Here is a 22946-nt window from a genome sequence, read left to right on the forward strand (position 1 = left end):
CCCTCTGCTGCTTGCTGACAGCTATATTGCAGTTTCAATAGTGGGGCTCTTGTTTCCCCCCCCTGGCGCCACAAGGTCCTTGCTCCCTCTGACCTGCAAGGAAACGACCCCTGGACCACACTGCAACCACCCATCTTTGGCGATGCTCACTATCTGTTGACTGCCCTGAGGAGATTGCGGTGCGTTCATTGATCCCTATTCCCACCTCTGACACTGCGTAGTTTTTGCTCCTCTTGGCCAGTGGAGAAACAAGTTCAGGGGCGACACTGCAGCCACCTACTACCTAGGGCACTGACTGCCCTTCATCTACCCGGAATGCTCGCCTAGTAGCACAAATTGTCCTACCTGGACTGCGGTGGGTTTCTTTATGCCTTTCCCATTTTCTACTTAACATACTTCTTACAAGCAACATCTGTGTCTCCTTTTACATTTGTGATTCCGCGTCTGCCCTATCAATCCTCCGTAATGGCGCAAAAAAAATAAGAAAAACACACAGGCCCCCACAAATTTTTTTGGCTCGAAATCTAAGGGCCCTCCGCCTGCTTTGCTTACGGACTCTCCTTCCTCCCCCTGTTCTTCAGAGACGGGTATAGATCCGCAGATCCAAGCAGTTATGACCAGTTTACTAGAGGGGGTGCAATCTGCCTTTAAGCAAGAACTCTCGACGGCTATTGCCGACTTCAAGTCTGATCTTACGGCCCTTGGTACTCGTACAGACGCTCTTGAATCTAAGACGGATGACCTCTGCCGCTCTCAGCAACGTCTTGACTCGGAACTCTCTAGACTTCACGATGAAATGGAGGATCTCAAAGAACGTCAAGAATATCAAGAGAATCGCTCCCGTCGCAATAATTTGCGCATACGCAACGTGGCGGAGTCAATTCTTAGCTCCGCTCTGCCATCCTTTTTCAAAGACTTTTTTCAACACGTATTGCCTGATCTCTCGGATGGCGACTGTCTTTGTGATAGAGCTCATAGAGCGCTCCGGGCGAAGCCTGCTCCGTCTCAACCGCCCAGGGTAGTTCGTCTACATTATTTTCGCTCCAAGGAACGGATCCTCATGTCTGTTCGAGACTCCCCAGTTATCGATTTCTGAGATATGCAACTGCAGGTTTTTCAGGATCTGGCCCCGTCTACCATTCAAAAACGACAAGATCTCCAACCAGTTACTAGGGGATTTCCTTTTATGTTACAGGTTACGGCGAACAACTCCACTCACTTTGACTCGGGGTCAGGATTTGTTGGCTAAACTTGGTCTCCTCCCTATCCCGTTAGATGATGGTGAGACTGCCTCATGCTCTGGGCCAAAACGCCCCATGATTCCTCCCCCTGAATGGACAAGGGTAACTCGTCATCGCAACGGCACTAATGACCCCCCTTGATCTTAGCGGACACTTTTAGAGCTAATCAGATAGTTCTCACTGTTTTAGGGATGTATCCCCCTATACCATGTTCTATGCTGACGGGTGGAGACTCTGGTCTCCCTGTTGTTGTCCTTTTTTTTTTTTTCTCCCCTTGCGAATGATTATTAGTTCTGATATTGCTTACCAAACTTTAATGTTTGTTATGTGTTATGCTTACTTTTATGTTATTACGTCGAGCTTGCCCTTTTCGCCTTATTCCCCCTTCCCCCCCCCCTTTCCCCCTCCCCTACTTTTGCCCCCCCCCCCCCACCCCTCCGTTTCCCCCCTCCGTTCCCCCCCCCCCCCCCCCCCCCCTACCCCTCCGTTTCCCCCCCCCCCTTCTTTATGGCATAGTACGTTTTTCTTTTTACTGTATGTTTTGGGTTATCTTGCTGAATTTTCGCCCATTGCCGATTCCACTACCGTGGTCCAGGAGGACCTGCTTCTCCTGTATTGGGTTTTTTTTTGTTCCCGCTACCCCCGTGCTCCCTTTATTTGTTGTTTAGAGTGTAATGTTTAATAACTGTGCAGCGGTCCTTGAATGGGACCCTCCGTTTCAGGGTTTTTTCCCGTATGGGTCCTTTTATTACTTTCTCTTTGTCTGCATCTCTGCTCCTGATTTCTTGCTGTTCCTTTTTTCCCTTCTTTTCTTTTCTTCCCCGGGATGGGTTTCTATTGATTCTTTACCATTCCTTGGTATCACATGGCGCTTAAATTGTTTTCTGTGAATGTTAACGGGCTTAACTCTCCCAAGAAACGTACAGTGACGTTATCCGCCTGTTGGAGAGAAAAGGCAGATGTGGTTTTCCTCCAGGAGACCCACTTCACTGGTACACACTCTAGGCTTCAAGGTAAACAGTTTACCCAAACTTTTTTTGCTTCTGCTGACTGTAAAAAACGGGGGGTTGCTATATTGATTCACCGTAACATCCCATTTGTACATACTACTACCATTGCTGACCCTGAAGGCCGATATATCATAGTAATCTGCACGCTTCGCACAGAAATCCTCACACTGGTGTCAGTATACACCCCTAATCAGGATCAATCACGTTTTTTCCGCACACTTTTTCTACATATTCATAGAGTAGCGCAGGGCCATATTATTCTAGATGGGGACTTTAATACTGTGCTAGATCCTCTTGGATAAATCCAACCCCCCGAAGAGCAAGAAAGACGCATCCCCAACTGAAACCTCTCTCACTTTAACATCCTCCCTTGCAAGACTTAATCTACATGACACCTGGCGTCTTAAACATTCCACTGCTAGGGACTACACCCATTTCTCCGCACCTCACCAGCACTACTCTCGTATAGATATGATCCATGTTTCTTAATCACTCACGACATTGATTTCTGATGCAGGCATCACTCCCTGTTCGTGGACAGACCATGCAGCGGTATATATTCGATTGGAATTCTACAGAACCCCCAATACGGCACGCAAATGGCGCCTAGACGACACCCTTCTTGCGCATCCCTCCACTCTCTCAGACACCAAATCAACCCTAAAATATTTTTTTGAGGAGAATATCTTCCCGGAAGTTTGTTTGGGAGGCACACAAAGCCACTATTCGTGGTCATTTTATTTCTAAGGCCTCAGCCATACGTAAGAAAGCAGCACAGGAAATTTTCTCATTGGAATCTCTAATTTTTGCGCTCTTAGCTCAACACAAGAATGCCCCGAGTGATCCTCTACTGTCCCAGATAGACAACCTCAAGGGGCAGTTGAATACTCTTTTGTCACGAAGAGCAGCAGCTATACTACAGAAGCTCGGACAAAAATTCTATGATAAAGCAGATAAAATAGACAGCCTCTTAGCCAATAAGCTGAGAAGTAAACGAGCTACTGGAATGATAGAAAAACTACACTGATACATTAAATGCGCTCACTTATGACCCTAAACTGATGGTAGAGGAATTCCGGAGCTTTTATAGCTCATTGTATAATCTCCCTGTCCCTCCTCTCTCCTCTGCCGGTCCAGAGGGAGTATGTTCATACTTATTGGACACCCCCTTACTGTGCCTGACGAAGCGGCAGATTTCTCTTCTCAATGAGAATATCTCGTTGGAGGATACGGTTGCTGCTATCAAATCTATGCAGTCGTCAGCTGCGCCTGGCCCAGATGGCTTCACCGCCCAATATTAGAAAATATTCACTACGGAATTAGCCCCTTATCTCACTTCGCAATTTAATTCTGTTCTAGAGGGAGCATCGTTTGCGCCGGCAACGGTGCAAGCTGCCATCGTGGTGATTCCAAAACCAGAGAGAGATCCCACGCAATGTTCCAATTATCGCCCGATCTCATTACTGAATGTTGACCTTAAGATTTATGCAAAAATTTTGGCCAACCGCTTGGCTACCCTACTCACACAGTTGATACACCCAGACCAAGTGGGCTTTATCTCTGGCCGTCAGGCCTCCGATAATACCAGGAGAGCCATAGATTTGATTTATTCTATTTATAAACAAAAGCTACCATCATTGTTACTAGCACTGGATGCCGAGAAAGCTTTTGATAGGATATCTTGGTCCATCGCTTTCTCGGTACTCAGAAGGATGGGCTTCTCTGGCAAATTTTTGGAAGGTGTCTCGGCGCTTTATAGATCCCCTACTGCCACAGTCTCGGTCAATCGCCTCACCTCCTCTACTTTCGGAATCACTAATGGCACCAGACAGGGATGCCCACTCTCCCCCTTGCTGTTTGCCTTGGTAATGGAACCGCTGGCAGCTAGGATCCGTGCTAATACGGATATAGCTGGGGTGCGGGTGGGCCCTTCTGAACATAAAATTGCTTTGTATGCTGACTATGTTCTCTTATCCCTTGGATCCCCAACTCAGTCGTTGCAACCACTTCTTTCTGAAATTGATCTCTACTCCAAACATTCCGGTTATAAAATCAACGCGAGTAAAACTGAAGTGCTGAATTTTTACATCCCTGGCCCGATTAGGCTCAATTTGGAAAATTCCTTTCCATTTCAATGGCACAAACAAAGAATTAAATACCTAGGCATTTTTTTAACGCATAGCCATCATCAACTTTACCAAGCTAATTTCCCTAGACTTTTAGACCAAATTAAATCAGATCTGTCTTCTTGGTCCAACCTCTTTATCTCATGGATAGGTAGGGTGAACTCAGTGAAGATGAACGTGCTCCCTCGGATACTATATCTATTTCAAACCCTACCGATTTTTATCCCTCCATCTGCCTTTAAATTCTTACAGTTTCACACATCGCAATTTATTTGGGCAAATAAGCGTCCCCGAGTTCGACTAAAATTATTACAGCGCCCCACATGTAGTGGCGGTCTGGGCATCCCGGATTTTAAAAGATATTATTTAGCTACGCAACTCACAATGTGTACAATGGTGCAACCCCGAGTCTCGAAGGGTCTGGGTATCTATAGAAGCTGCTGAATTAGGTCTCTCTACTCTCTCTTCTCTTCTTTGGCTCACGAAATCCTGCCGCCCTCGAAATGTGTCCTCCCACCCCATAGTTTCCCGCTCACTAACGGTTTGGGACTTTGCCAATAGGAAATTTGGCTTTGCCCCAACCCCCTCCCCCATCATACCAATACTACATAACCCTGCATTTCCAAAAGCCATTTTCTCTGACGTCCTAGTGGATTGCGGGAACTCCGTAAGGACCATGGGGAATAGACGGGCTCCGCAGGAGACAGGGCACTCTAAAAGAAAGATTAGGTACTATCTGGTGTGCACTGGCTCCTCCCTCTATGCCCCTCCTCCAGACCTCAGTTAGAATCTGTGCCCGGCCAGAGCTGGGTGCTCCTAGTGGGCTCTCCTGAGCTTGCTAGAAAGAAAGTATTTGTTAGGTTTTTTATTTTCAGTGAGATCTGCTGGCAACAGACTCACTGCTACGTGGGACTGAGGGGAGAGAAGCAAACCTACCTGCTTGCAGCTAGCTTTAGGCTACTGGACACCATTAGCTCCAGAGGGTTCGAACACAGGGCCTGACCTCGATCGTCCGTTCCCGGAGCCGCGCCGCCGTCCCCTTTGCAGAGCCAGAAGACAGAAGAGAAGCGATGAAATCGGCGGCAGAAGACTCCTGTCTTCATTAAGGTAGCGCACAGCACCGCAGCTGTGCGCCATTGCTCCCACAGCATACCACACACTCCGGTCACTGTAGGGTGCAGGGCGCTGGGGGGGGGGGGTGCCCTGGGCAGCAATAAAAATACCTTTGGCATAAAAGTACACATAAAACAGTCTGTGACTGTATATGTGTAAAACCCCCGCCATTTTTAGTCAGAAACAGGACGGAAGCCCGCCGCTGAGGGGGCGGGGCCTTCTTCTTCAGCACACCAGCGCCATTTTCTCTTAACAGCTGCGCTGTAAGGAAGCTCCCCAGGCTCTCCCCTGCAGTATCCTGGTACACAAAAGGTGAAAAGAGAGGGAGGGGGGGCACATAAATTTAGGCGCAAAAATTGTATATACAGCAGCTACTGGGTAAACACTGAGTTGTAGTGTAATCCCTGGGTTATATAGCGCTGGGGTGTGTGCTGGCATACTCTCTCTCTGTCTCTCCAAAGGGCCTTGTGGGGGAACTGTCCTCAAATAGAGCATCCCCTGTGTGTGTGGTGTGTCGGTACGCGTGTGTCGACATGTCTGAGGTAAAAGGCTCCTCTAAGGAGGTGATAGAGCGGATATGTGTGTGAGAGGGTGTCTCCGTCGACAACGCTGACACCTGTTTGGATATGTGTAAGTGCTGAGGTGAATTTATTGCACAAATGGTTAGGGAACAGACAGGAAATCTACCCATGTCTGTCCCTATGTCACAGAGACCTTCAGAGTCTCACAATGCTCACTATTCAAAATAACAAACACTGGTATCGACAAGGAGTTTAACTCCACTGTCGACTACGATAATGCAAAGTTACAGCCAAGATGGCTAGAAGGTATTCAATATATGATTATTGAAATAAAAGATGATTTGCATATCACTGATGACTCATCTGTCCCTGACACGAGAGTACACATTTTTAAGGGGAAGAATGCTGAGGTAAATTTCCCTCCTCTCATGAGGAAAAAGAGCGGGAATCTCCAGACAAGAGACGGCAGCTTCCCACAAGAGAATTCTCAGGCTGTATCCTTTCCCCACTAGGGCCAGGATGTGTTGAGAATCTTCCCCTAGGGTGTCCTGTTTGCACAGACTGTAGCACTTGCTATTCTCAGGGATCCTGCAGATAGCGTGCTCATTCTAGTATACTACCCAGACCGGCGATTGTGTCGGCGTGGGTTTATAGCGCTGTGGCAGCGTGGACAGGTACCTTATCAGCAGAAATTGAGACCCTAGTAAATATATTAAAGATGCTGTCTTAAGTGATAGATATATAGTTATAAAGCATGCCCAAAGAGACATGAGTATACTGGGTCCTAGAGTCAAAGCTATGTCGATCTCTGCTTGACGTGTCCTGTAGAATATGCATTGGACAGATGATGCCGACTTAAGAGGCATATGGAAGGCTGAGGATTGTGTGGAGAAGGGTTCTCGGGCCTGGTCTCCACAGCTATAGCTGGTAATTCTGCTTGTTTGCCTTATATTCCTGCACAGCCTAAGAAAGCACGACATTATTAAATGCAGCCTTTCGAATAAAGTAACAAGAAAGTCTGAGGTGCGTCCTTTCTTGTCAGAGCCGGGATCAACACAGCTAGTTCCCAGGAACAGAAGTCCTCCCCGGCCCCTACAAAAATCCACCTATGCCGCTGGGGCTCCACAGGCAGAGCTAGGCCCGGTGGGGACACGCCTTCGTAAGTTCAGCCACAAGTGGGTTCACTCCCTGTTAGGTCCCTGGGCAATAGATATTGTGTCTCAGGGATACAAGCTGGACTGTGAGAAGATGCCCCCTCACCGACGGCCCTGCGGGTTTCCCCCCAAGAGAGGGAGCCAGTGTTAACTGCAATTCACATATTGTATCTTTAACAGGTGGTGGTCAAGGGTCCCCTCCTTCAACAAGAGGGTGTTATTATTCGACCATGTTGTAATCCCAAAACCAGACGGTTCGGTCAGACCCATATTGAATTAAAAATCCCTGAACATATACCTGAGAAGGTTCAAGTTCAAGATGGAATCGCTAAGAGCGGTCAGGGCAAGCCTAAAAAGAGGGAGACTTTATCGTGAATCGGGTCATAAGGGATGTAGTGTTCACTCTAGGAATTTTTTAGGGCAGGGTGCTGATCACGGGTAGGGCACATTTTTCATTCGTGAGGGCACATTTTTAAGTTAGAAGGGCAAAAATAGGTACATACTATATCGCTTGGTGCGCCCATTCCTATAGGTGAAAGCATGGACAGTGCGCACCGGAATTTTTTTAGGGGTGTTGTTTCGTGGGGAAGGGGCATGACGACATAATAGTACTAAATAACATTATACCACACAATAGTGCCGCTCATACACATTGCACCAGGTAGAATCTCCTATACACACTGCGCCAGGTAGAGCACGTTCTACATATTGCGCATACTGGAGAGAGCACTGGGGCACACTGCACAAGGGAGAGATAGCAGTTGGGACAGTGCTGGGGGGCAAGGGGATTAGGAGCAGGTAGTACTGTAGTCAGTGTTAGGGGTATGGAGGCATTAGTACCCAGGATACCCACTCCCCAATTACCTTTTAAGATCAGCTCCTCTCTGAGATGTGTGTATGCTGGGCACTATGTGTGGACATAGGATTGTATGTATGCTTGGCACTGTGTATGGGAGAGGTGGGGTGTATAATGAGCATTATGTGGGTATGGAGGGTGTAATGGGCACTGTGGGGTGTGTATGCTGGCAATGTGGGAGTGTACATATGCTGGGCACTGTGTGGGCATGAAGGGTGTAGAATAAGCACAGTACGGGTATGAAGGGTGTTATAGGCACCGTGGGGGTGTACATATGCTGGGCACTGTGGGTGTATAATGAGCACTGGGTGGGTATGGAGGGTGTTATGGGCACTGTGGGGTGTGTATGCTGGGCACTGTGGTGGTGTGCATATGCTGGGCACGTGTGGGTGTATGTTGTCCACTGTGGGGGTATTGGGTGTGTTTATGTTGGGCAGTGTGGTGGCATGGGTGAAGTAAATAATGGGCACTGCCCCAGCCCCGACCATTTCTATCATTAGCCGAATTACGCCCCCCACCCCACTCTGTTAGTTGCTTACAAGTTTAACTTTGGCTACATGCGGCTGTACTCCATGGGGACAAAGTTAAACTTGTAAGCAACTAACGGAGCGGGGTGGGGGGCGGCTGTACTCCATGGGGACAGAGACATGGCTACAAGATGGTGAAGCTCAGTAATAGATGCATTGGGTGAGGGCGCGCGTTGCTCACAAGTGACATACAGTATCTACCAGAACAGTCTCCCAGCCCTGCCGTACCTTTAGTAACAGCAATGTTACCCGCTGTCAGTAGGTTCCGGAGGGCGGAAGCAGAGAACCTAACCCGTTCCAGCGTCTCCGCTATTTTCCAAGCGACCTCGCACCAGCAAACAAGTAGTGTAGTCAGTCCCTGGAGCAGCATGCGGGCAGGGAGGAGGGAGGGACGTCTCAGGCGGGCTTCGATAGCGAGACACTGCAACTGGATGGGGAGACGCTGCCGGCACCGATTGGATGATGAGACGCTGGCGGCGATTGGATGACGCGGCGCTGCCGGCGGTGATTGGATGAGGAGGCACTGGCGGTGATTGGATGAGGAGGTGCTGCCAGCGGCGATTGGATGAGGAGGCGCTGCTGGCGGCGATTGGATATAGCAGCGCGTATTTTGCGATCACATGGGGGGAGAAGTGACAGCGCGGCGGGGGGAGAAGACAGCTCTTAGCAGGGCGGGCGCAAACGGGCAGGGCGCATTCTGTCACTCAAAAAAGGGGCAGGGCGCAGCGCCCTGCGAAAGAAGCTTAGAGTGAACACTAGGATGCATACCTTCATGTCCCCATTTATCCACCTCATTAGGCGTACCTCAGAATTGCGGTACGGGATTGTCATAACCAAGGTAATGGCGGATATGATTGTGCTCCTGCGGAAGCAAGGTGTCACTATTATCACGTACTTGGACGATCTCCTCATACAAGCGAGATCAAGAGAGCAGTTGCTGAACAGCGTATCACTTTCTCTGGAAGTGTAACGGCAACACGGCTGGATTCTATATATTCCAAAGTCGCATTTGGTTCCTACAGCTCATCTGCATCTCATAGGCACGATCCTAGACACAGACCAGAAAAGGGTTTATCTCCCGATAGAAAGAGCTCAGGAGCTCATTACACTGGTCAGGAATCTATTAAAACCAAAACAGGTGTCAGTGCATCACTGCACTCGAGTCCTGGGAAGGATGGTGGCATCATACGAGGCCATCCCCTTAGGCAGGTTCCATGCGAGGACCTTCCAATGGGACTTACTGGACAAGTGGTCCGGATCACCTCTTTAGATGCATCGGTTAATCACCCTATCCCCCAGGGCCAGGGTGTGTCTCCTGTGGTGGCTGCAGAGTGCTCACCTTCTCGAGGGCCGCAGATTCGGCATTCAGGACTGGATCCTGGTGACCACGGATGCAAGCCTCCGAGGGTGGGGGGCAGTTACACAGGGAAGAAATTTCCAAGGTCTGTGGTCAAGTCAACAGACTTGCCTCCACATCAATATCCTGGAACTAAGGGCCATATACAATGCCCTAAGTCAAGCGAAGATCCTGCTTCGCGCCCAACCGGTTCTGATCCAGTTAGACCGCAGGGGTTCATGTAAACCGCCAAGGCGGCACTAGGAGCAGGGTGGCGAGGGTAGAAGCCACCAGAATTCTTCGCTGGGCGGAGAATCAAGTAAGCGCACTGTCAGCAGTGTTCATTCCCGGAGTGGACAACTGGGAAGCAGACTTCCTCAGCAGGCACGACCTCCACCCGGGAAAGTGGGGACTTCATCAGGAAGTCTTCACGCAGTTTGCAAATTGATGGGAACTGCCTCAGGTGGACTAGATGGCGTCCCACCTCAATAAAAAGCTAAAAAAAGGTTTTACGCCGGGTCAAGGGACCCTCAGGTGATAGCTGTGGTCGCACTAGTAACACGGTGGGTGTTCCAGTCGGTCTATGTATTCCCTCCTCTTCCTCTCATACCCAAGGGCTGAGAATTGTAATAAAAGGAGGAGTGAGAACAATATTCTTTGCTCCAAATTGGCCAAGAAGGACTCGGTACCCGGAGCTGCAAGAAATGCTCTCAGAGGACTCAGGGCTTCTGCCTCTCAGACAGGACATGTTGCAACAGGGGCCCTGTCTGTTCCAAGACTTACCGCGGCTGCATTTGACGGCATGGCGGTTGAACGCCGGATCATAGCAGAAAAGGGCATTCCGGATGCAGTTATTCCTACGCTGATAAAGGTTAGGAAAGACGTGACAGCAAGACTTTTTCACTGCATATAGCGAAAATAGGTTGCTTGGTGTGAGGCCGGGAAGGCCCGACAGAGGAATTCCAGCGGGGTCGATTCCTGCACTTCCTACAGTCAGGAGTGACTATGGGCCTAAAATTAGGATCCATAAAGGTCAAGATTTCGGCCCTATCCATTTTCTCTCAAAAAGAACTGGCTTCACTGCCTGCAATTCAGACGTTGTTCCGGGGGTGCTGCATATTCAGCCTCCTTTTTGGCCACCGGTGGCACCTTGGGATCTTAACGTTGTGTTGGATTTCCTGATATCCCACTGGTTTGAGCCACTTAAGACCGTGGAGCTAAAATATCTCACGTGGAAAGTGGTCATGCTATTGGCCTTAGCTTCGGCTAGGCGTGTGTCAGAATTGGCGGTTTTGTCATGTAAAAGCCCTTATCTGATCTTCCATATGGACAGGGCAGAATTGAGGACTCGTCCCCAATTTCTCCCTAGGGTGGTATCATCGTTTCATTTGAACCAGCCTATTGTGGTGCCTGCGGCTACTAGGGACTTGGAGGATTCCAAGTTGCTGGACGTAGTCCGGGCTTTGAAAATTTATGTTTCCGGAATGGCGGGAGTCAGAAAGTCTGACTCGCTGTTTATTCTGTATGCAGCCAACAAGGTTGGCGCTCCTGCTTCGAAGCAGACTATTGCTCGCTGAATCTATAGCACGATTCAGCTGGTTCACTCTGCGGCTGGATTGCCGCATCCAAAATGGTGAAAGCCCATTCCACGAGGAAGGTGGGCTCTTCTTGGGCGGCTGCCCGAGGGGTCTCGGCTTTACAGCTTTGCCGAGCTGCTACTTGGTCGGGGTCAAACAAGTTTGCTAAGTTCTACAAGTTTGATACCCTGGCTAAGGAGGACCTTGAGTTTGCTCATGCGGTGCTGCAGAGTCATCCGCACTCTCCCGCCCGTTTGGGAGCTTTGGTATAATCCCCATGGTCCTTACGGAGTTCCCAGCATCCACTAGGACGTCAGAGAAAATAAGAATTTACTCACCGGTAATTCTATTTCTCGTAGTCCGTAGTGGATGCTGGGCGCCCGTCCCAAGTGCGGACTCTCTGCAATACATGTATATAGTTATTGCTTAACTAAAGGGTTATTGTTATGAGCCATCCGTTAAATGAGGCTCAGTTGTTGTTCATACTGTTAACTGGGTATGGTTATCACAAGTTGTACAGTGTATTGGTGTGGCTGGTATGAGTCTTACCCTGGATTCCAAATCCTTTCCTTGTTGTGTCAGCTCTTCCGGGCACAGTTTCCCTAACTGAGGTCTGGAGGAGGGGCATAGAGGGAGGAGCCAGTGCACACCAGATAGTACCTAATCTTTCTTTTAGAGTGCCCAGTCTCCTGCGGAGCCAGTCTATTCCCCATGGTCCTTACGGAGTTCCCAGCATCCACTACGGACTACGAGAAATAGAATTACCGTTGAGTAAATTCTTATTATTTGCCCCTTGGCAGGATAGAGGTATATTGTACCTGAATGATATCACCAAAGATTCTAGTTTTCCTCAATTTTCCAAGATTCAGGAAGATACGGATATCCCCTCCAGACATTTTTATCAATTCTTGCCACTTAGGCACTTTCATTCCTCAATGAGCCACGTTCTCTCTAGCAGACCCCTTACTACGTTCGAGGCAGTATGTCTCCGGCGTCATTCTACCAATGGCCTAATTGCTCTCTTATATACCACTCTCAATGGGGAACCATCCTCTCAACGTGATCCTCATGAGAGAGCATGGGAATTGGATCTGGGTTCAACTTTAGATGATGAGGAATGGTCTGAAGTCTGGGATAACGCAGCTTCTAGCTCCATATGCGTTAGAATTAAAGAAAATGTTTATAAACTATTATATAGATGGTATTATGTACCAACTCGTTTAAGCAGAATGTACCCGGATACATCGGATAGATGTTGGAGAGGATGTGGCTCAGAGGGCTCCTTTCTTCATATATGGTGGTCATGCCCTAAAATAGTGACTGTGTGGAAAGACGTGATTGATCTTATTTCTAGCTTATTGCAGACTTCTGTTCCCTACGATCCTAAATATATTTTCCTCCTCTTAAACCTGCCAATGTTATAGAAATCTCAAAATAAACTGTTGCGTCATATAGTCTCTGCACTGACATGTCAATTGGCCGCAGACTGGAAAAATCCCGCTCCGCCCTCCATGCAATCTATAATCGCCCGCATCTGGTACGTCTACCGTATGGACTACATGACTAGTATCGTAAACTGCTCCTCTAAGTCATTTGATAAAATTTGGAGTCCATGGTTGTCCACCCAACATGCTCCCTCGCCTTTTAATTAGTAATAGCATGTGCTACACCTAATGGAACAACCCCCCCCCCCGGCCGGGGATCTTATTCTACCCTATCCTGTTCTTGTATATCTCTCACTCTCCTCTTTCCTCTCTTTCTCTCTTCTCTACTTCCTTCTTTTTTTACTCTCTAATCTACATCAGTTGGCCTCTTAGCTAACTGCCATGCTTTTTGTCTTATACTGCCCACTTTATGGGTCAAAAACGGATCATTTTTGTTCTTTTTAGTCTTCTCTTTATATACCAACGCCTAGATTGTTTTAGGACTGTACTATGTTGTATGTGCTATATGTTGGTTTCTGCTGCTTTCTGTGATCCAACGAATAAAAACTATGTTTAAAAAAATTTTTATATTTCAAAACATCTAGTCAGTAAAACGAAAGTGTAGGATGTATGTTTATTTTTAGGCTCATGTGCCCTGTGTACTTTTCTAACAGATTGGTGCACACATGATATAGTATTTCCTTGCCTGACACAGCTTTTTAGCACTTTGGAAATGTCAGTGTTGCTATGGTGTTTTTGTTTTGTTTTTTTTTGTTAATGAATTTCTCCCTTACTCTAGAAGCCACAAGTTATGAGGTGACTGCTCAACACATGAAACAAAATGGAAAGCTGGAGGATGGAACTGGACCAACCAGCCCACCCAGGACCACACTGCTGGGAACCATTTTCTCTCCTGTCTTCAACTTCTTTTCACCAGCAAATAAAAATGGTGAGTGTCTGTAAATGATGTGCTAATAGTGAGGCAAATAACATTTAATAATAATAATCTCATTAACCACTTCCAAAAGTAGTTTTTACCAGAAATGCTGTACTTTTCATCTATAAAATAAACTGTGTTGCACCTATATATCACTATATAACTATTTGACACCACTTCAGTTCCTCTATATATACTGTCTCACAACACACTCATGATGTCTTAATATTCATCACAGTTCACTATGTGTAACCATCACAATACGCATCACAATGAGGCACAGCCAGGAGCCTCTATAAACCATTGGCCCAGTCTGTCCCAGAGCTTCGTCAGCTCACAGCATTTGCCTCCCTCACACCTTCAGGTAAGCAGACTTTATAGTCGGCGTGTTTAGCAAGGGGCCTCTGACTTCCCACTGAGGAGTCCGTTTGGACTCAAGGTCTGGTCAGATCTGTTCAAGGTTTAGTGTAGGTTTCTTTGTCCTTGGAAAGAACTTTAGACTACCTCTAAAACTAGGCCCCACAAGCGCCTAAGCTCTTCAAAGGTCCATTACTAGGAGGGATCAGACTCTTCAGTTTTAACTTCTAAGAGGAAGGGCATGATTTCAGATGTGGTTGGAGTAGTGGTGTATGCCACAAAGTGCCGATGTTCGGTACTTTGCACATGCGCCAAATCTGTACTGTGCATGTGCAGTACGGGTCTACACCGTCTGTCGCACTACGGCATCAGACTATCAGTCGCTGTCAGCTGTGTCTGAAAGGGAAGGGGGCGGTGATGGGCTCCATTTCCCCAAACATTGCCGTTACAGGGGAGAAACGAGGTCGGGATCTCTGTCAGAGGATGGAGATTTCCTGGCCTCTAATCCTTGGACGCAGTTCAGATCAGTAATGCAGCAGGAAACGTGACGCCTCCTGCTACATTACCGTATTAGAGCTATTGCTGCTACTGCTGTGAAAGCAGCACCGATAGCAACTCCAACTGCATCTGAATCAGGCCCAAGGGGAAGTAGCTGATAATAAGACCTGGAGAGGAAGCCACCAATGGTGATGTGAGGCGGAGAAACGTGTATTGAGTGGTGTCGGCAGATACGCACACTTGTTTTCATCCCCCGCTACCCTGCGTGGCACTGATAGGATCTCCGGATAAGGCTCAATTAAAAAGGAATTTGCTACCAGAGAGGAGAGCCCCATCGATCAGCAAATTTAATCCACGGACGGCGAAAAAGGTAACGTTACGCTATATATTTTTCTCTTTCATCCAGTAGGGGACACTGGAGTCCTATACAGTAGGGGTGTGAAGCCTTGAACCGGAGGTGTGGCACAATCTAAAATTAGCATTGTCTGCACAGCCGGCACCTCCCCCTTCACATCCCTCCTCCCTCAGTTTGAAAAATTGTGCTGGAGGTACAGCACGTGGAGCACAGAGCTCCTGACTTAAAATCAAAAGGGTGTGCTGCGTCCACCTAATAAAAGGGAGACAAAGCCACATATATATTGGGGAGACAAAGATCCCTTCTGAAGGGACCTGCATCTCTCCACAGGAGATCCTCCAAGTCCACTAATAAGTGAGTACTGGTTGAAGGAAAAGGTAGCTTAGGCTAGGGTCCTTCATGTAGTATAGATATATATTATAATTTTTTTTTATTTTATTTTTTTGTCCTCTTCTTATTCATCCTTATTTAATGTCACTCTCTCTCACTGCTGCCTCCTGTTATAGAGTTTAGATCCCCTCTTGCACTGGCTACAGCGGCGGGCGCGCGGGAGCAGAGTGCGGCGCGGGACTAAGCCTTTCTTCCCTGTGAGCAGGGAGAGACGGCAGAGCGGCGCGCTGCACAGCGACGAAGACTGACAGCCGAAGCGGAGCACAGGCGCCGCTACGGGAAACTGTCCCGGCGCGCGCCGGCCAGCGGGTCCGGAGCGCGCCAAATAGTGGACTCGGCGCGCGCCAGCCAGCGGGCAGCGGGAGGGGGCCAAAATTAATACTGCAACGGCGATATATGGGGCAGCGGCATAAAAAGAAAAATAGCTCTGCTGCAGGATGCTTTAATAAAGTCTTAAAGGACATTTAATGGGGGCCATATTTAATGATTATGGCGCCAGGCTGGGGTAATGGATGGGTCCTCCCCCTCCCCCCAGTAAAGTACATAGGGGAAGGTTGTTTATTAAAGAACTAGCTCCCCTTGCTGCACTGCCTGGATAGTGCATAGATTAATATAGTAGAGAGATCGTTAGGTAACAGCTCCCTCTGCTGGTGTATAATATATATATATATACAGTATATGAGGATCTCCTGAAAAGTAATCAAACTTTACAATTTATATTTTCAAGGGACTTCTGTTTCAAAGATCCTGCAGAAAATACACTGAAGCAAGCGAATACCAACTCTAACATCGTAGCTGATTTACAGTTGGGGTGTGAGGATTGCGAGTTGGCTGGTGTTTAATTTTTTTATTTTTTTTCTATTTTTTCGTTAACGTAAATATATTGGCCTGCTCCTTTTATATACGAAAAGGACAGGTAATTCCAGCCGGATCCAATACCTTCGCTTCCGTCATCTTCCAGTCTTTCTCTTCCTAGTTTAAAGGGGGAAAGCGCTGCGTGCTACCCCGGTAAAGGGTTTAAAAACAAAATGTCTAAGGCAACCAAGACCTCCAAGACCTGTTATGTTTGTACGAAATGTAACAAGAAGAGCACACGGGTTGGCAGCTCCGGGGTGTGCGACTCCTGCTTAGACAAGGACGCTCCACCTGGGAGCAGTGCTCTGGCTAAGGCATGGGAAGACAACCTTGCTAATAGAATCTCCAAGGAGATGGCAGAATCGCGCAAGCAGCAATCGGAATGGGCTGCGGGATTCTCCAAAACGATGGAGGAATTTCTCATCAAGTTAACGCCGCCCGCACACGCAGAAACGAGTGTGCGCAAAGCTGTTAAAAGAACTATTATACCAGAATCGGAGGTGGAAGAAGGTTTTCGTCTCGATACAAAGGAAGGTGAGTTAATTGAACCTAACCTAGACGCCGATTTTCCAGAAGAGGACTCTGCAGTCTCAGGTCTAGACTCCTTAATTGACGCGGTAAAGGAGATCCTAAGCTTTAAGGACGAGGAAATACGGGAGCCGGAAGATTTCGATTTGTTCGAATCCCAAAAGCCGCGTTCAGCAGTGTTCCCCATTCCTAAATCCCTCCAATCTCAAATGGAGGAGGCTTGGAAACAACCTGACAAACGGTTTAAATTTCCGAAACTGTTTCAGGTAACTTATCCCCTACCTAAGGGTGTAATGAACAAGTGGGAAACTCCGCCGGTAGTGGATGCTTCACTAGGAAGGTTGTCAAAGAAGACAATTTTACCAATTCCTAACGTAACCACTTTAAAGGATGCGTCAGACCGTAAAGTTGACACTGCGTTAAAGTCCATTTTTGTAGCAGCTGGTGCAGTGCAGAGACCTGCGATCGTCTGTGCTTGGGTCAACAAGGCCATGGGTGCATGGTCCGGGCGTATTATACAAGCTATTGAGGAGGAAAATAGTTTAGAAGAGATTACCCAACTGGCGGAACACATTCGAGAATCTGCTTCGTACTTGCGTCAAGTTTCTAAGGATATTAGCAGAATAGCATCGCGCATATCTGCATTGGCCATATCGGCTAGAAGGATTTTATGGCTCAGAGAATGGCAGGGAGACTCTTACACCAAAAAGGCGGTAGAATCCATCCCCTTTGGGGGTGAAATGCTCTTCGGACCAGAATTGGACAAGTGGATTTCGCAGGCTACAGCGGGGAAGTCCACTTTTCTGCCGACTCCTTATACGAGAACCGCTCCACAAACTAGGAGAGGTTATTCGGGACCAGCGTTTACTTCATTTAGATCACAGTCCTTTCGAGCCCGAGGTAGGGGTTTTGGTACACAAGCACGTGGGGGCAGAGGTAGAGGCCGCTCACAGGCTTCAACCAGAAAGCAGGATAAACCTGCTGACAAGACCGTGGCATGACGGCCTCCCAGCTCACCTGGGGTCCCCCTTGGTGAGCGGCCGACTGGAAGGTTTTCTGGACAACTGGGCCAAAACCTCACCAAAACTTTGGGTGAACAACCTAATCACTCAGGGATACAAACTGGAATTTCAACAGAGGCCGTTTTTTACAACAGGATTGCCTCAGTGCCCTCAAAAAGCAAGGGCACTACGAGCAGCAATTCTCAAATTGCTACAAGCAGAGGTCATTATTCCGGTTCCCGCTTCTCAGAGAGGAACGGGGTTCTATTCCAATCTTTTTGTCGTGCCAAAGCCAGAAGGGACGGTCAGACCAATACTCAATTTAAAAGTTTTCAACCAGTTCTTAAGGGTCTACAAATTCAAGATGGAATCAATCCAATCGGTCATTGCAGGCTTAGAACAGGGCGAATTCATGGTATCCATGGACATAAAAGATGCATATCTGCATATTCCAATCTGGACTCCTCACCAGGCTTACTTAAGGTTCGCACTGCTGACTGATCACTACCAATTCCGGGCCTTGCCGTTCGGTCTATCATCAGCCCCAAGAATCTTCACAAAGATCATGGCAATCATGGTTGCAGGACTGAGACTGTTGGGGGTCACGAATTATACCTTATCTGGACGATTTACTGATCAAGGCACCATCTCAGAATCGACTGCTCAAGGATGTTCAGACATTCCATCAATTTCTAATTCAACATGGATGGATTGTCAATTTCCAAACGTCCAACCTCCTACCGACTCAACGGATTCAATTCCTCGGTCTCATCTTGGACACGGTACTATTACGTGTGTTCCTACCAGAGAACAAGGTCCAGGACCTACAGAGATTAGTGGCTCAGGTACTGAGGACGCAAACTGTTTCTCTGCACCTCTGTGTGCAACTTCTCAGGAAGATGGTGGCGTAGTTCGAAGCTCTCCAGTACGGCAGACTTCATTCCCGACCATTCCAAATAAACCTCATTGCTCAGGGAGCAGGGTCGCACTGGCTTCTCCATCGGAAGATCAGACTTCAACCACAAGTACGGGTCTCCTTGATATACACAAGAACCTTGCAGCCGGCAAGAAATTCGGCGTTTGGGATTGGAGGATTCTGACAATGGACGCCAGTCTCAGAGGTTGGGGAGCCGTCCTAGAGGACAGTCAGTTTCAAGGACGGTGGACGTTACAGGAGAGCAAACTACCCATAAATATCCTCGAACTAAGAGCAGTTTACAATGCTCTCCTCTTAGCAGAAGACCTAGTCATGAATCAACACATCAGGATTCAGTCGGACAATGTCACGACGACGGCTTACAAGGGGAACAAAGAGCGGGATGGCGTTAAAGGAAGCCACAAAGATCTTGTTGTGGGCAGAAAGACGAAACATCATCCTCTCGGCACTGTTCATTCCAGGTGTGGAGAACTGGGAAGCAGATTACCTCAGTCGCCAGGACATGCATCCGGGAGAGTGGTGCCTACATCCACGGATTTTCGACATGGTTGTGAGAAGATGGGGTCTGGCTCAGGTGGACCTAATGGCGTCTCGACAAAACCATCAGCTGCCCAGATATGTGTCAAGAACTCGAGATCCAGCAGCAGAAGGAGTGGACGCATTAACGCTTCCTTGGTGTTACAGGAGGGTTTACATATTTCCACCATTCCCACTCATACCCAGGGTTCTGAAAAGGGTAAAGCGGGAACGAGTGTGGGCAATTCTAATTGCACCAGATTGGCCCCGCAGGAGTTGGTACTCCGACCTGCGGGGGTTACTTGCGGAAGATCCTTGGAGGTTACCTCAGAGAGAGGACCTACTATCTCAGGGACCGTTCCTACACCCCGACCTGAACAGGCTGCGTTTGACGGCGTGGCTATTGAAACCCGGATCTTAAGAAACTGAGGGATTCCACGAACGGCCATTCCTACAATGATTGCCGCTAGGAAGCCGGTCACAGCCAGGCACTACTACAGGATTTGGAGACGGTACATGGCTTGGTGTCAGGAACGGGGATGGAATTCAACGAACTTCCACTTATCTCGACTTCTACTTTTCCTTCAGGCCGGTCTAGAGGGAGGGCTCAGACTGGGCTCTCTGAAGGTACAGATTTCGGCTCTCTCCATCCTTTTTCAACAGCGGCTAGCATCATTACCAGAGATTCAAACCTTTTTACAGGGGGTTCTGAGGATTCAACCCCCTTTTCGTCCTCCCACGGCACCATGGGACTTAAATTTGGTGTTAGAATATTTGAAGTCACCGACTTTTGAGCCGTTGACCAGAACAGACCTGAAATATCTCTCTTGGAAGGTCACGTTATTACTTGCCTTGGCTTCGGCTAGGCGGGTTTCTGAGTTGGGAGCCTTATCCTGTAAGAGTCCTTTCTTAGTTTTTCATGAGGATAGGGCGGAACTCCGTACAAGAGCAGACTTCCTCCCGAAGGTGGTTTCGGGGTTTCACGTAAACCAGCCAATAGTGGTCCCATCTTTCCAGGGTCTCACAGATGATGATGTGTCATTGGATGTTGTCCGAGCTTTACGGGTATACGTACAGGTTACGTCGTCCTTCAGAATGTCGGACCATTTGTTTGTTCTTTATGATGGGCCAAAGAAGGGTTGTCCTGCGTCTAAGCAGTCTTTGTCTAGATGGATTAGATTTGCCATTCGGCAAGCTTATGTTTCCTGTGGCAAACAGGTACCGGTTCAGACGGGTGCTCATACGACCCGATCAGTGGGTGCCTCGTGGGCGGCTGCCAGGGGTGCTTCCACTACTCAACTTTGCAGAGTGGCGACGTTGTCTTCAGCCCACACGTTCGTGAAATTTTACAAGTTTGATACTTTTGCGTCCGGAGAATCTAAGTTCGGACGTTTAGTTTTGCAGGCCACCGACAGCACACCCTCCCTGGGGGAAAACTTTGGGACGTCCCCTACTGTATAGGACTCCAGTGTCCCCTAGTGGATGAAAGAGAAAAGAGGATTTTGGTACTTACCGATAAATCCATTTCTCTGAATCCTCTAGGGGACACTGGACGCCCGCCTCGGTGCTGTCAACCTGCTGTGTTCAAAGTTCTTGTTTTAAACAGTTCGTACAAACAGCGTTACTTATTCGGTTAAGAGTTGTTGGCCGCTGTTTGATATGTTGTACGGTTCGGTTCCTCGCCATGTGCTATAGTGTCATGTCCTATTCTCTCAGTCAAATTTTTCAAACTGAGGGAGGAGGGATGTGAAGGGGGAGGAGCCGGCTGTGCAGACAATGCTAATTTTAGATTGTGCCACACCTCCGGTTCAAGGCTTCACACCCCTACTGTATAGGACTCCAGTGTCCCCTAGAGGATTCAGAGAAATGGATTTATCGGTAAGTACCAAAATCCTCTTTTTTTTTTAAAAACAAACAAACATGGCCATGTTTATATAAAAAAGGACTAAAGGTGCGACTAACTGTTCCTGCCCTGCAATAGAGGATTCAAGCAAAAAATATTAAATACGTTGATTAAAGCATCTGTCTGAACAAAGATCTCAACGTGTTCCTGCTGAATTTGCTGATTAAAGCCTGTTTAAAACTGTGACTTTAATTCTCTACAGCAAGAACCTTTACTGCATGGTTACTACAATGTAATTTTAATTGCACGAGTAAAAGAATCTGGCATTGTAGTTAGATTAATATTAGTTTTTAAATGTGTATTTTATGTGACTATATAGTGAGTAAAATACTCTGTTGCAGAGTGAAAGGGAGCTGTGAACTTTTTCTGTTCTACTGAGACTGGTTGGATACATTGTAATATAATTAAGGTAACATCTAAATGGAAACAGTCTCCGAGAACTAGAAAAAAGTGATTTTTACATGGGATATATAGAAAAATGGATTAACAATGTGCTTTTAATTATTCTGCTGATTTGATGTTTTAAACCTTTATTGAGATTATTGTATTAAAATATAAATAAAAACAAATATATATATATATATATATATAAAATTTGTCAGCGCTTTCAATTTCTATCTTTCATTCTTTCTAAAAGGGTTGAGTATTCCCTATTGTGTGAAAGCTGCGGCAAATCTGTTGTTTAAATACTGGGTATTTGGTTGGCGTCGGGAAATCTGCTTTTTCTTCTGGGAGGCAGTAGGTAGATGGCCTGGTGCAGGACTTTAACATTTAGAACAGTGAAGGAGCCTGTTAACGCCTCCTCAGCTAAAACATGGAAGAAATTGGAAAAGAAGTTCATTGCAATTTGAGAGCATACCATCCTGTAAGGGGCAGCTCTGGTCGTCGCCATAATTCCGGTATCCCTCAAATAGACAAATGAGAAACAGAATTTAACCATATAGATACTGTACACCACATAACACCTGTCCTGCTGTCTCTATTATTTTTGCCAAATGAAGTTACCTTCAAATTGAATGCCAAGTGTGGTACTAGTGCTATGTTGGTACATTTGCACTGTTCAGATCTTCAGATTACGCCAAATTCAGCATATGTGCATGGTACCCACCAAACAAGAATCTTTAGTCACAGAATGTATTGGCCGTGCCACTGCTATGACGACATTGCGTGGTGTTTATAAAAGTACTGTCCCACAAATATCTGTCTATTGTAATCTGATCTCTTGAATAAAACCTCTTGCATTTTAGGCACATCCGGATCGGACTCTCCAGGACAAGCAGTGGAAGCTGAAGAGATAGTGAAACAGCTGGAAATGGAGCAAGTGGATGAAATCAGCACCAGCACCGCCACCTCCACAAATGGAGCATCCTACCCTAATCAGGGGACACCTGTCCGAACAGTGGCCAATAGCTGGCTCGAGGCCACGGAGGACACCCCAGAGAGAGACATCCCAACTCTCACAGGTGAGTGCTCTTCACTGAATCCATTTGGAAATTGGCTCATTTACCCTCTTGGAAGGGTTTTTGTGTGTTTTTTTTTTTTTTTTCGGGTAATTCGGCTGATTGGTTTATATGTTATCATATCATCTTCTTGCGTCACTCATTCATTTATCCCCTTTTGTACAGAGCAAAGTTTACAATCTAGTTTGGTTACTTGCCCTTGTAGATCTTGATTTTTTTATTTTTTTTTCCTATTACTCTTAGCCCCAGTGTCCCCAGACAGTGGATATTCCTCTGCTCATGCTGAAGCAGCGTATGAAGAAGACTGGGAGGTGTTTGACCCGT

At 47.3% G+C, this 22946-nt stretch overlaps 1 protein-coding gene across 2 annotated transcripts in view; it reads left to right on the top strand.

Moving 5' to 3' along the window:
* Positions 1-22946, top strand: part of CTDSPL2 (CTD small phosphatase like 2) — a 116901-nt gene that overhangs the window by 39669 nt on the left and 54286 nt on the right. For both annotated transcript variants that reach the window (XM_063925486.1, XM_063925487.1), the window contains exons 4-6: positions 13685-13834; positions 22410-22625; positions 22866-22944. In XM_063925486.1, coding sequence (XP_063781556.1) covers positions 13685-13834; positions 22410-22625; positions 22866-22944 — 445 coding nt within the window. The remainder of the gene's footprint in view (positions 1-13684; positions 13835-22409; positions 22626-22865; positions 22945-22946) is intronic.

This window comes from Pseudophryne corroboree, chromosome 6, assembly GCF_028390025.1.
Source record: "Pseudophryne corroboree isolate aPseCor3 chromosome 6, aPseCor3.hap2, whole genome shotgun sequence".
Taxonomy (NCBI): Eukaryota; Metazoa; Chordata; class Amphibia; order Anura; family Myobatrachidae; genus Pseudophryne; species Pseudophryne corroboree.